Genomic DNA, 13,229 nt, shown 5'->3' with positions numbered 1-13,229 from the left:
TACACAGTGTAGCTGAAAGGAGAATCTGGGGTACAGAAAAACAAAAAAGACAAGAAACAAACATTCAAACTCCACCTCTATGTCCTACGATGGCTCTAGAGATGAGGGCTGATCGCTCAAATGACTGCTGATGGCTCAGTTCTCCCAGAGCAGAGAGCAGTGACTGCAAGTCATCGCTCTCCGCTCTGCCTCTCCAAAGCTCATTGGAACGCAAGGCTGGAGAGAGGCAGGCGCAGCTGGCTTAGGCTCTCAGATGCGTGCTGAGAGATGGAACCAGCTGTAAATCGGGCAGTTGGGTGGAACCAGACAAAGTGGTCAGGGTTCTTCAGGAGTCTGGAGCGGCTCTGTGACATCAAATGGGAGCGAAACTATAGCCAGTTGTCAGGTGCACTCCTGTGATCCACAAGAGAAGTATGGCCAAAAAAGCTTTGGCCATACTTCTTTAAATCATTTTAGCCAAAGTAAATATGCCTGTGGAGCTCCATTCTTGAAGCTGATGCAAAAGCATACAGCAAAAGTTGGCATATACACTATATTACTAAAAGTATTGGGACGCTTGCCTTTACACACACAAAATTTAATGGTATCCCAGTCTTAGTCCATAGGGTTCAATATTGAGTTGGCTCACCCTTTGCAGCCCTTTGGGATGAATTAGAGCAGAGATTGTGAGCCAGGCCTTCTCGTCCACATCAGTGCCTGAACTCACAAATGCGCTTCTGGAAGAATGGGCAAACATTCCCATAGACACACTCCTAAACCTTGTTAGCAGTCTTCCCAGAAGAGTTGAAGCTGTTATAGCTGCAAAGGGTAGGCCAACTCTATATTAAACCCTATGGACGAAGACTGGGATGCCATTAAAGTTCATGTGTGTGGAAAGGCAGGCATGCCAATAATGATGGTAATATAGTGTATGATGCATACCTTCCAGAGAGCTCTTGGAACTACAAGTCCTGGCTTGTGCCAATATGCTAAAATTACCTCCTGAGGATGTGCTTGGCTCTTCCACCTCGCTCAACTTTCTACTTGTCTGTCGAGCAGATCTTTATAATGGACCAACACCGAAGTGGAGAAAGTGCCAATTACAAGCACAACTTTAGCACTGTTTACATATTTGTGTCTTGAGCTTGCAGATCTCCAGTATGTTTTACATGGTATGTTAAAGCGTTAAAGTGTAACCATGGGCAAAAAAAAAAAAAAAAAAATACATACGCTTTAGTCTGTCAATTACATTAACACAACTGTTTTTGTAACGTAATTACATTACCTGTTGATCCTGCCAGACGCTTCCTGACAAAGGCAACAAGGGGTTGTTCTACAGTCTTAGAAGGTCTCAGATGGACATGTCAGTTTACTTGGACATTAAGACCTCGTTCACACTACGCATAGCGGGAACTTGTGTTCCCACTCACGATTTTGTTAACACGATTCTCTTATGAAAACACGTCTCTTGAATGGGCTGCCCTATGCGCCAGTGCTGTCTAAAGAAGCTCAAGGACCAAATTTTGGCCCTGAGCCAGAAGCAATTTTGCACTTGCATTTCCACGCAATTCTTGTGCGTTTTGTTGCTTGACAATCATGGCAAAAATCGCACCACATTTGGGTTGCTATTCAAGATGAAAGGCACCCTAATGGGGAAATAGCATATTACATATTTTCTTATTAATATTGTGGCTCACTAATGAATTCTAATGCCGCGTACACACGGTCGGACTTTTCGTCTACAAAAGTCCGACAGCCTGTCCAACAGACTTCCGACGTACCTTCGGCGGACTTGCGGCAGACTTTCTTACGAACGGACTTGCCTACACACGACCACACAAAAGTCCGACGGATTCGTACGTGATGACGTACACCGGACTAAAATAAGGAAGTTCATAGCCAGTAGCCAATAGCTGCCCTAGCATGGGTTTTTGTCCGTCGGACTAGCACACAGACGAGCGGATTTCGGGGTCCGTCGTACTTACGACGTAAAGATTTGAAGCATGTTTCAAATCTAAAGTCCGTCGGATTTGAGGCTAAAAAAGTCAGTTGAAAGTCCGGAGAAGCCCACACACGATCGGATTACCAGCCAGCTTTAGTCCGTCAGCGTCCGTTGGACTTTTGTAGACGAAAAGTCCGACCGTGTGTACGCGGCATAAGCCTCCATAGGAGGACAGGACAGAAGTATGGCTTTACCTTAGCTGACTTCATACCAAAGGAAGGTTATTGTTAACTGAACAGGTTGTTTTTTTCCTTACATTCAATTCCGTTTTTTAATATCTTGCTTTATGCAAGATAGTAATTCACTGCAATATAACTGTATTCTTGGATTCACCATTACTATACAGCAAATTAATTTGTTGTCAGATTCCATGTAGCAATAAGTCAGTTATATTTAGTGCTATATTCCCTTCTTGGTTATTTTTATCAGTGTGTTTTTATACAAGGTTTGTCATTTTCTCTAAATTTATATTTTTGTAACCTTTGTGTTGTTGTGCCTAAAAAGTCCAAGCTCTCCTTATCAAACATTTTCCAATATAAATGGGACGTGGCACCTTATACCTATAGTATCCACAGTACCACTCCGTGTTGATACAATAACTGTTTTACAATATTGGTATGAGGCACTTGTTCAAAAATTATTCTGCCTAACCGAACCAATAATTTGATTTTGCTTCCCTGGCAAGAACACCAACCTTAACCACTTCCGGACTGCTGCATGCCGATATACGTCCTTATTTTGAAGAGGAATATCGTTATGGCAGCAGCTAGCTGCCATAACCCTGGTATCCTCTTCTTCAGCCGACGGTCTGCTTTCCGATAAGAGTTTGCAGCGGACTCACCGCGAGATCACTTTTATTGGCGGCGGGAGAGGGGGCCCCCCTCCCGCCGCTTACTGGGGCCGTCGCCAGCGGCAGATGCAATCGGATCTTCACCCTTGCTGGGTATGGAGACGAGTGAGGGGGAAGATGGCCTCCACCCATCTCCATAACATTGCAGGGCGGAAGCGACGTCAAAATGTCACTTCTGCCCATAGCTCTTAAAATGGCCATTTTTTTTTATGTTTACATTCCTTTTAATAGGAATAAAAGTGACACTTTTTTTTTTTTTTTTTTTTTTAAAAAGTGTAAAAAAAAAAAAAAAAAAAAAGTGTAAAAAAAAAAAAAAAGAAGAAGTGTAAAATATGCAAATCTGTAGAATTTTTTAAACGTCACTTATGGAGATTAAGGGTAAAAGTTTGTTGCCATTCCACGAGTGGGTGCGATTTTGAAGCGTGACATGTTGGGTATCAATTTACTCGGCATAACATTATCTTTCACAATTTATATTAAAAAAAAAAAAAAAAATTGGGCTAACTTTACTGTTGTCTTATTTTTTTAATTAAAAAAAGTGTTAATTTTCCAAAAAAAGTGCTCTTGTAAGACCGCTGCGCAAATACGGTGTGACAGAAAGTATTGCAATGACCACCATTTTATTCTCTAGGGTGTTAGAAATAAAAATGTATAATGTTTGGGGGTTCGAAGTAATTTTCTAGCAAAAAAAAAAAAAAAAAAAAAAAAAAAAAAACTGTTTTTAACTTGTAAACACCACATCTCAAAAAGAGGCTCGGTCCTTAAGTGGTTAACTGATTAAGTGGTTCTCTGCCCCATGAAACATTTCTTTGCAAGATGTAACAAGAAAAGACTTTTGGTGTCCCCTTGACATGCAATGTAGGCTACTACTGTCTTGTTGTCAACCTTACTCAGCCCCCTTGAAGACCCTGAAAGGCTTGCAATGCTAGAAAAGACTTCCTTCCATTCAAGATACTTGGGGAGTCTGCGCTTCACAGCGTTCCAATGGCCTTGCACTTGTATCTTCAGTTTGTGGACTCCCCAGCCCCAGAAACTAGCATCAGAATCATCCTGGGCTGAGAGGCATGCCTCCGAAAGAAGCACAGTTCCACAGTGTTCAAAATTCCAGTTCTTGTTGAATTTGTATAGGCACAAAGATTTTCTGATGCATGGGCAGCCCAGCTCATAGGTTAAAGAAGGCAACTTGAAAACGCCCTCATGTGCCACCTGGCCCAAGGTACCACCACTGCCAACAAGATCTTCACAGAGATTCCTGGGGCTGTGCCAATTCTGTAAAAGGCAGACACCTGAACTGGAAGTGACATCTGGCCACCGCAAATCTCACACACCTCTGGTGCTCGGAATTGATCGGTACATGGAAGTATGATTCGGCCGGTCGATTGATACCAACTGGTCCTCTTGCTGAACTGTTCCTGTGACTGTCTGCATGGACTCCATGCAGACTCCTTAAACCTCTTGGTGTGTATGAACACGTTAGATTCCTTCAAACTGAAACAGGCTAGAAGGCTCCTGCCTTAAGTACTAGAAAAACTGGGGAAAAAGGCTCCCAGAATTATTTTATGTTTTCGGCATCACTGGCATGATGGCCTTGTAACAGTATAAAAATCTTGCAAACATTTTCTCTTCTGAGATCTGTTGAACATAAATTAAATTAATTCAGTGGTCAACTTTGGAATTCTCCATTGTACTCCCCCCTGTCTTCTGGACCCATTGGTCTTTGATGATTTTCGTTCAAACCCCCCAGAAGGAGGTTGCAAACATCAACTTTACTCAGGCCCCCTGGTCCCAACTGGAAGAGAGACCGGTTGGACGCAAAAATACTTTACAGTCATCTTAGCAGATTGCTCTGGACTTGATTTCATGTCAAAAGACACCTCCACTGTGATCTGTTAAATCTGCAGCCTGTCCTATAAGGATTGGCCTCCTGCACCTTCTGAAGTTCAGTAGGCTTGAGTGAAGGATGGCGGATTCCTCTTACTAGTCTGTGGCCACAGTCCAGACATTTCTTCCTATCATTCGCTTAATTGCATTGTTCAGTGTTTGGTCAAACAATAACCTCCCATTATAGGAAATGTCGAAGGCTTGTGTAGAAGTTCCACATGCCCTCCAGTGGCGTAACCATAATGATCTCATAGCAGTGATTGAGTGCACCAGTACTTGTACTAGGTCTATCAAAAGCATCAACCAAAAGTCAGTTGCTAGGTTTCACTCTTTCCAGAAGCTGCGCCAAATCTTGTAGTTTCCAGTTTTGAATGTAATACCATTTCTGAAGTTTATATAGGGAAGTTAACTCTATTGCTGATTGGCAGGCAAAATCTGTCACTGTATAGATTCTGTGCAAGCCTGATGGCCAGATCACCACAATTTATGTGTTCCAGATGTGTTTCTGCATGAGTGTTTGATGCATCTCAATGCGTTTTGCCACTTTCCAGATGTGTTGTATACTGAAACAATGCAGCATTCTACTTGTGTTGACTGCACTAGAATGCGCTGTACTGGTGTGAACTAGGTAATTGTAATCAAAGTTAGACACTGTCCATCCGTTCTTGATGCAGAATAAAAATGCACTGGACTGCATCTGGTGTGAACAAGTACACTTTCTCATCCATCTCTGAAGGTAATGGAGTTATAAAAAGGCAAAGACACTTGCTGTCCCAGAAACTAGAGGGGGAAATTGTTTAAGAGAAACCTCTATTGAGAGTCAGAGCTGGAAACCCAAAAAAATAGAAATGTGTTACTTTGCTATTTTTTTCCCCCGACACTGGTGCTCTTCCCATACATCAATTCTGGTAGTAACGCAGAGAGGCTAATTCATTTGAATGCAGTAGAAGCTATTAGGTAGTTTAATAGTACTTACATAGGGCGGAGGTGGGAATAAGGAGTAGCTCACTCTGCACAGATTTTGAACAGACAGCTGAAAGCTGGTATTAAAAATATGAAGGCATAAATGGCCGACAGGGCAGTCTCGAGGGCAAATGTCAATCTCTCCAGTGAAAGGTGACACAGTTATGGTGGACTGTAGATCGTAAAACGGTTGGAAGTTTGATAATCCCCCATCAATATACCGCTGTGGAAAAAAAAAACAGAAAAGAAATGCTAATGATTAAAGTGGTAAACAGAGCATAAAGAAGTTACTTTAAATAGCAAGAAAATCTAAATGTAAATTTTCCACATATTGTAATGTTACAACCAAGAATGTAAATGTATTTTACTGGGATTTTATGTGATAGCCCAACACAAAGTGGCACATAATTGTGAAGTGGAAGAAAAATTATAAAATGGTTTTCAATTTTTTTTTACAAATAAATATGTGAAAAGTGTGGCGTACATTTGTATTCAGCCCCCCCTGAGTCAATACTTTGTAGAATCACCTTTCGCTACAATTCTTTTTGGTTATGTCTCTACCAGCTTTGCACATTTAGGAGAGTGAAATATTTGCCCGTTCTTCCTTGCAAAATAGCTCAAGCCCTGTCAGATTGAATGGAGAGCATCTGAACAGCAATTTTCAAGTCTTGCCACAGATTCTCTATTGGATTTAGGTCTGGACTTTGACTGGTCCATTCTAACACATGAATATGTTTGATATAAACCATTCCATTGAAGCTCTGACTGTATGTTTAGGGTCTTTGTCCTGCTGGAAGGTGAACCTTTGCCCCATCTCAATTGTCCTGTATTTGGCTCCATCCATCTTCCTATCAACTCTGACCAGCTTCCCTGTCCCTGCTGAAGAAAAGCATCCCCACAACATGATGCTGCCACCACCATGTTTTACGGTGGGGATGGTGTGTTCAGGGTGATGTACAGTGTTAGTTTTCTGCCACAGTGTTTTGCTTTTAGGCCAAAAAGTTTAATTTTGGTCTCATCTGACTAGAGCATCTTCCACATATGCTGTGTCCCCCACATGGCTTCTCGCAAGCTGCAAATGGGACATCCGATGGTTTACCTTGAAAATGGCTTTCTTCTTGCCACTCTTTAAAAGGTCAGATTTGTGAAGCCCATGACTAAATAGTTGTCCTGTGGACAGATTCTCCCACCTGAGCTGTGGATTTTTGCAGCTCCTCCAGAGTTACTATGGGACTCTTGGTTGCTTTTTTGATTAATGCTTGTCTTGCCCAGCCTGTTAATTTAGGTGGACGGCCATGTCTTGGTAGGTTTGCAGTTGTGCCATACTATTTCCATTTTCGGATGATGGATTGAACAGTGCTCCCTGAGATGTTCAAAGCTTGGAAAATTTTTATTTTTTATTTTTATAACCTAACCCCACAACTTTATCCTTGACCTGTTCGGTGTGTTCCTTGGTCTTCATGATGCTGTTTGTTCACTAAAGGTTCTCAAACAAACCTTTTAGGGCTTCACAGAACAGCTGTATTTATACTGAGATTAAATTACACACAGGTAGACTCTATTTAATAATTAGGTGACTTCTGAAGGCAATTGGCCCACTAGATTTTAGTTAAGGGTATCAGAGTAAAAAAGAGGGCTGAATACAAATGCACACCACACTTTTCAGATTATGATTTGTAAAAAATTTGGAAAACCATTTATCATTTTCCTTCCACGTCACAATTATGTGGCACTTTGTGTTGGTCTATCACATAAAATCCCAATAAAATACATGTTTTTGGTTGCAACATGACAAAATGTGGAAAATGTCAAGGGGTATGAATACTTTTCCAAGGCACTGTATGTGGACAAATCTGCATGCAGGAAATTATTAGCCGTCTGTATCCTAAGGAAAGGCAAACCTTTTCTTCCTCCACACAGCTTGCTGTTCTTGCATATAAGGAAACCGTTTATAGCTATCAGGCTGCAGAACTGATAATCTACCCTGATTCAATTGTGTTGGCTCTCACAGTGGCTGCAATGGATGGGCACAGTGGCTGCTATGGATGTTTTTTTTTCAGAATTTCAGGTTGTTTGCACCCCCCCCCCCCCCAAAAAAAAAAAATTGAGTACCAGCCCCCACTGGCTACGGGCCTGATTATCTGTAAGAACATTGTCACTATCTAACAAAACAAATATTACATAAAAAAAAAAATTTTTTTGACGATTATTTTTTTTTTATTGTTGAATTAAAAAAAAGCACAATTAACAATACTATGAAAATAGAAAATAATTAGTAATGTTTATAGAGATAAAAAAAAGGGAAAAAAAAAAAAAAAATCAGCAAAAATATATTAGTTAAGTAGAAGGGGAAAAGGAGTTACTTGGAGCCGATTTTGGTAAACTAAGAGTTAAACAAAGAAAACATTTACTTGTCCGGTTGATGTCATTGACTTTGATCTGCAGATGAGTGAAACATTACCACTTTGTATTTCTAGAGCCCTGAACAATGTTAATACTGGTCTGTATTTTGACAGTAGTAGCTTTTACACCTGCTGTATTTTCACAACAACTTCTCACTGTCATTTTGACAGCCGGGAATGGGCATCAAGGGGAGGACTGGTCATACTACACAAGCCTTGTGTACTTTTATGAAGTTTTTTTTTTTGGGGCAATTGTTGGATCACTGTATTCTGCTGACTTACTCCAATGACAGGTAACAGCTTCCTAGGAAGGAGTCCTACAAGGTGCAATCACAACTTTGCAGGGAATTAAAAAACAGCAAAATCACCTGTCAGTATTCAAAGCTCTGTGTTGTTTACAACACAGAACTCCCTACCCTGAATGATGGAGCCAATCAGTAGGGGCAGGCGATCAATAATTGGCCAGCACCTGTTGATCGCCTTGTGTTGTAACTAATCACAGCACAGCCAGGGCGGCATGCGTGTGTGCGCCCCCTACTCAGAAGTGCTGGATTACGCATCAGATACGCGATGCAGCAAAGAACATGCTTTTCCGCCATACTTCTAAGGTAGGTGGTCGGCAAGAGGATAACAGTAATACACACACCTTAACTTGTGACCGTCATTTGTTTATTTTGCATATTTTCAAATAAAGTAAGTGAACTTACTTGGTCATTTTTAATTATTTCAATTGTTCAACATTTTACAGTAGTATTCTGCTTTTACATGACATTGGAGCCCTTCTGGAGAATATCACTAATGTATATCCACAAATTGGTATGCTTTGCATGATGATGTACTGCCATCTAGTGGACAAACATAAATTTAATGCAGTACATTTAAAGGGAAACCATCCTACTGTCTTACATGACTGCATAGCCATTTCAAACTTGTATAAACATATGTGTAAATAGGATCATAGTATAAACATTTTTCCTCTATATTTTATTTTTTAAAGTTGCTGCAAGCACAGAAAAATGTTGACCCTGCCAGAAATTCAGTGAGCTTTTAATTTCCTGTTGGAACAGAAAATTCTGCCTCTGCTGCACTGAAATTCCATGTAGTGACCAAACAATCTTTTTTGCATTAGAAAACATCCCTCCCTTAGGTTATGGAGGAGAGAGGAGGAGGTGTTTTTGCAGTCCAGCAAAGGCAGAATTGCCTGTGGAAAGAGAAAGTTAGGAACACACCAGATTTTTACCAGCTAAACAGCTTTTTTTCTGTATTTCCAGCATTATCAAAAGAGATTTAAATCATGGAAAACAATGAATCTGATCCTTTATTGCTGATCTCTTTACACATATGGTTATACAAAATTTCAAAAGACTATACAGCCATGTAAGACAATATAACTGTTTCCCCTCAAATGTGTAATAAATGCATTTGTTTATCCATTAGATGGCAATATATCACCAACGTATACTCTAATGCCCAGTACACACGGTCGGATTTTCCGACAGAAAATGTGTGATAGGACCTTGTTGTCGGAAATTCCAACCGTGTGTAGGCTCCATCACACATAGTTTGAGAGCAGGATATAAAATTTTCCGACAACAAAATCCGTTGTCGGAAATTCCGATCGTGTGCACACAAATCCGACGGACAAAGTGCCACGCATGCTCAGAATAAATAAAGAGATGAAAGCTATTGGCCACTGCCCCGTTTATAGTCCCAACGTACGTGTTTTACGTCACCGCGTTCAGAACGATCGGATTTTCCGACAACTTTGTGTGACCGTGTGTATGCAAGACAAGTTTGAGCCAACATCCGTCGGAAAAAATCCATGGATTTTGTTGTCGGAATGTCCGAACAAAGTCCGACCGTGTGTACGGGGCATAATTGTTAAAGTAAAGCAGATACATCAGGCTGGTCATATACACACACACACACACACACACACAAAAAAAAAAAAAAAAGTGAAAAGACTTGCATAGTCCAGAAAAAAAAAAAAAAAAAAAAATCCTTTTACAGTTCTCTTGAACATACTGTACTGCATTAAATGTGTCATTTTAAAATTTCCGCCCCTGTCATCTTACCATGGTACTGGTAAGGCTGGAGGGAACAGAACGCTTACAGCAACCACTAGGTGAAGTGTTGTGCATGCATGCACCACCATTCCTGCCACCATTCAACCTTGAAAAGAACAAAGGATCATCCAGTCTCTTGTTCAGTTCCACTGCCTGCCTACAGTAACATGGTTAATTCCGGCTGCCTGTGACCCTAATCAGATGCAGCTGCTTAGGTTTGCAAGTACATGAGACCTCACTTGGGGCCCAACTGTTTTCCGGAGGACAGTCCTGCTGCAACAGGTTAGGAGGATCCATCATAAGGATCTAACAAAATATGAGATTGAAGGAGTACCCAAACTCCAGAGGCCACTAGGAGAGGGGCAGCCTGATTTTTATACCAAAAAAAAAAAAAAAAAAAAAAATAGATCTGTTCAGGCACTGGAAAAATGTGTCCCATTACAACAGAATGCTGCTTTTCAGAGATTTGGAGTGGAAGGATAAAATTTGAATTCCAAGCACTTCTAAGTTGCTTTCGGGACTACCCCAGATATGTCAAATGAAAAGTCTGTGCCAGCAAAGATTTTTGAAGGGTCAGGGTCCACTTGAACTGCTACAAACTTCTAAAAACTGTCAAGTTAAACTGCCCTACAGAGCCAGCCCCAACTATTCCCTCAACAGCAGATTGTCCAAGCATCCCACAGAGTATAGCAGGGCTACTACTGGTGAACATCTGGTACAGTGATAGGCCAAATGGGCAGAGCCACAAACTAGTAGGTAGGTGCCCAACAATTAAAATTCGAGATTCAAAAACAGACAGTCAGAGACATGTGGACATCCAAGACTGAGCAACCTTGGGTTTAAGAATGATGAGCAAGTAGAATGTAAAAAGCTGAACCCATTCTCACACAGGAACTAGGGGCAATAACAGATTTTGAAGACCTGATAGGTCATGATAGAGATCTGTTAAACTGTGGGATAACACAAGGAGTTTGGAGGGGAGAATCTGTTGATGGGGCAGGAAAAATTTCAGTATGTAGCCCTAGGATACCATCTACTGCTTCAAAATGTAGGAGATGCAAGTTGTTCAAGTGTTCCTGCACTGTGAAAGTGGGGGTTCACCTGCAAGCCGAATGTAGCTCACAGACTGGATTGGTCTGGCGGTTTGATCCCAGGTTTTATTCCCTGATACACACTACAGTCAGGCACAAGCCATTTTCCATTCACTAACTTTTTTGTGGTTTTTATTTTGGATAAAACTTGGATAGGGTGAAGGTGAGCCTAGGGATCTCTCAAGAAAGCTAAGGAAAGACTTTAAATCCAGAAGACTGGTGCTCAGTTTCCTGAGCTCCAGGCAGCCATGTGCAGGGTCAATCAACTTAAGTACTCTAGCAGCTTGTGTCCTGGCTCCTTGAGCGGCTTTCTGGGAATGCTCCAGGAGAATAGAACAGAGATCCCCCAGCCAAACTGTAGAGCTGGGACCCCACAAAAGTGCTTGTAGTTCCACAAACTTAACAGGGATGCCACAGCCCTCAGGCTGGGTCTTACTCCCCCAGGAACAAGAGACTTCTGCTCTGGACTCTGGCCTATTTATACCTCCCTCAGCCCCCTACTGGTCACCTGCCATATTGACCAGGGATTGGCTGGGGAGATATTAACATGGTGTCGCGCTTCCGTGCACATCGATCCGGCACCGGGTTTTGTCTTCTGTCCGAGTTTCTTGGGGTTCTGCCTATCTGCTCTGAACCTAGGTATTATTAAGCCTTTGCACCTGTGTGTTAGTGTTTGAGCAATGTGTCCTCACGTGGAAGCTGGACCCCTTTGTTCTTGTGATGTTCGCCACCATGTGAATATTCTTTGTGTTTTTTGATGATGTCTTTGTTCTCAGTGTTTTCCCTCTGGCTGTGCAGTTCTATTTCCTTTAGTTTCTGTCCACGGATCCCTTCATTTCCTGTTGTGCGTGTCTTTCTCTGCATTGTTTCTTGTTGTTGCTTGCCTGCAGCCTTTGCAGCTTGCTGATTCTCTCTGCACCCTTGCTCAGCATCCCCCTCTCTCCTGCGCTTTACGCCTGCTCCCTGCATCTTCTCCACTGGCTTTCCTTATTAGCTAGCTGCAGTAGGTTTCCTTGGTTCCTGTGCCTATCCCGTGTCCTTCCAGAGTGCTATCTGGTTGCCCTGTGCCGCACATGTGTGCTAGAGAACCGCAACCTGGGGGCTGCCTTGCAGTGCAACATGCATGCCTCAAGTGGGTCTGACTCAGGGTGGCTCCTTAGATCCTGCGACTTTGGCACACCTCAGTTTGCATGCGGTAACCCTGCTCCCGCATCTGTACACCTGTTTAGTTGTTCCACTGGCCTGCTAAATCTTGAGTGGTCTTACCCTTTGATTGTGACAGTTTACTCAAACCATGACAGACGAATCCTTATCACCTGCGGGTTTCAAGGAGTGACTTCTCCAAAGGCTCAGTGCTCAAGAATCTAGGTGTTCAAGGTATTTGTCATCTGCAGACCCTAACCACTCATTTAGATCAACTCCAAGCTTTGCTTCCAGCGCCTGCAGACTTACCTTAGGCAGCCACAGCAAACCATGCCGGTAGTGACATCCATGCTTCATCTTCCGGCCCCACTGCGATTCTGTGGAGATCTGAAGGCCTGCCGTGGGTTTGTTAACCAATGTAACATTCACTTTGAGTTACAGCCGCAGAATTTTCCTTCTGGTTGGGCCAAGGTCACATACGTGATTTCTCTGCTTTCTGGAGAGGCTTTGACTTGGGCCTCTCCATGCTGGGAAAAGGTTGATGCAGTAACCAATGATATCATGGCATTTCTTGTTCTCTTTAAAAAGGTTTTTGATAAGCCAGGCTATGCATCCTCCGCTGCAGGTGTGCTTCTTCGCCTCCATTAGGGCACCCTCACTGTTGGACAGTAGGATATTCAGTTCCGCACCCTAGCAGCTGAACTTTCCTGGAACAATGAAGCGCTTACGGCATCCTTCTGGCAAGGTTTGGCGGAACTTAACAAAGATGAGTTGGCAGGTCGCTTAATTCCTACCATCCTGGAAAATCTTGATTTTTTTGGCCATCCAGAGCGACACCCGTTTCCAGGAGCA

General features: G+C 42.3%; 2 protein-coding genes across 3 annotated transcripts in view; both read right to left on the bottom strand.

Moving 5' to 3' along the window:
- LOC141128405 (large ribosomal subunit protein P2-like) overlaps positions 1-13,229 on the bottom strand; it is an 866,266-nt gene that overhangs the window by 382,413 nt on the left and 470,624 nt on the right. The window lies entirely within an intron of this gene.
- LOC141128404 (omega-hydroxyceramide transacylase-like) overlaps positions 1-13,229 on the bottom strand; it is a 37,943-nt gene that overhangs the window by 3,296 nt on the left and 21,418 nt on the right. The window contains exon 4 of the mRNA XM_073615685.1: positions 5,689-5,898. Within this exon, the coding sequence (XP_073471786.1) occupies positions 5,689-5,898 (210 nt within the window). The remainder of the gene's footprint in view (positions 1-5,688; positions 5,899-13,229) is intronic.

Source organism: Aquarana catesbeiana, linkage group LG02 (genome assembly GCF_042186555.1).
Source record: "Aquarana catesbeiana isolate 2022-GZ linkage group LG02, ASM4218655v1, whole genome shotgun sequence".
Taxonomy (NCBI): domain Eukaryota; kingdom Metazoa; phylum Chordata; class Amphibia; order Anura; family Ranidae; genus Aquarana; species Aquarana catesbeiana.
Note: the sequence above shows the minus strand (reverse complement) of the source record. Positions and strands in the feature narration are given on the sequence as shown.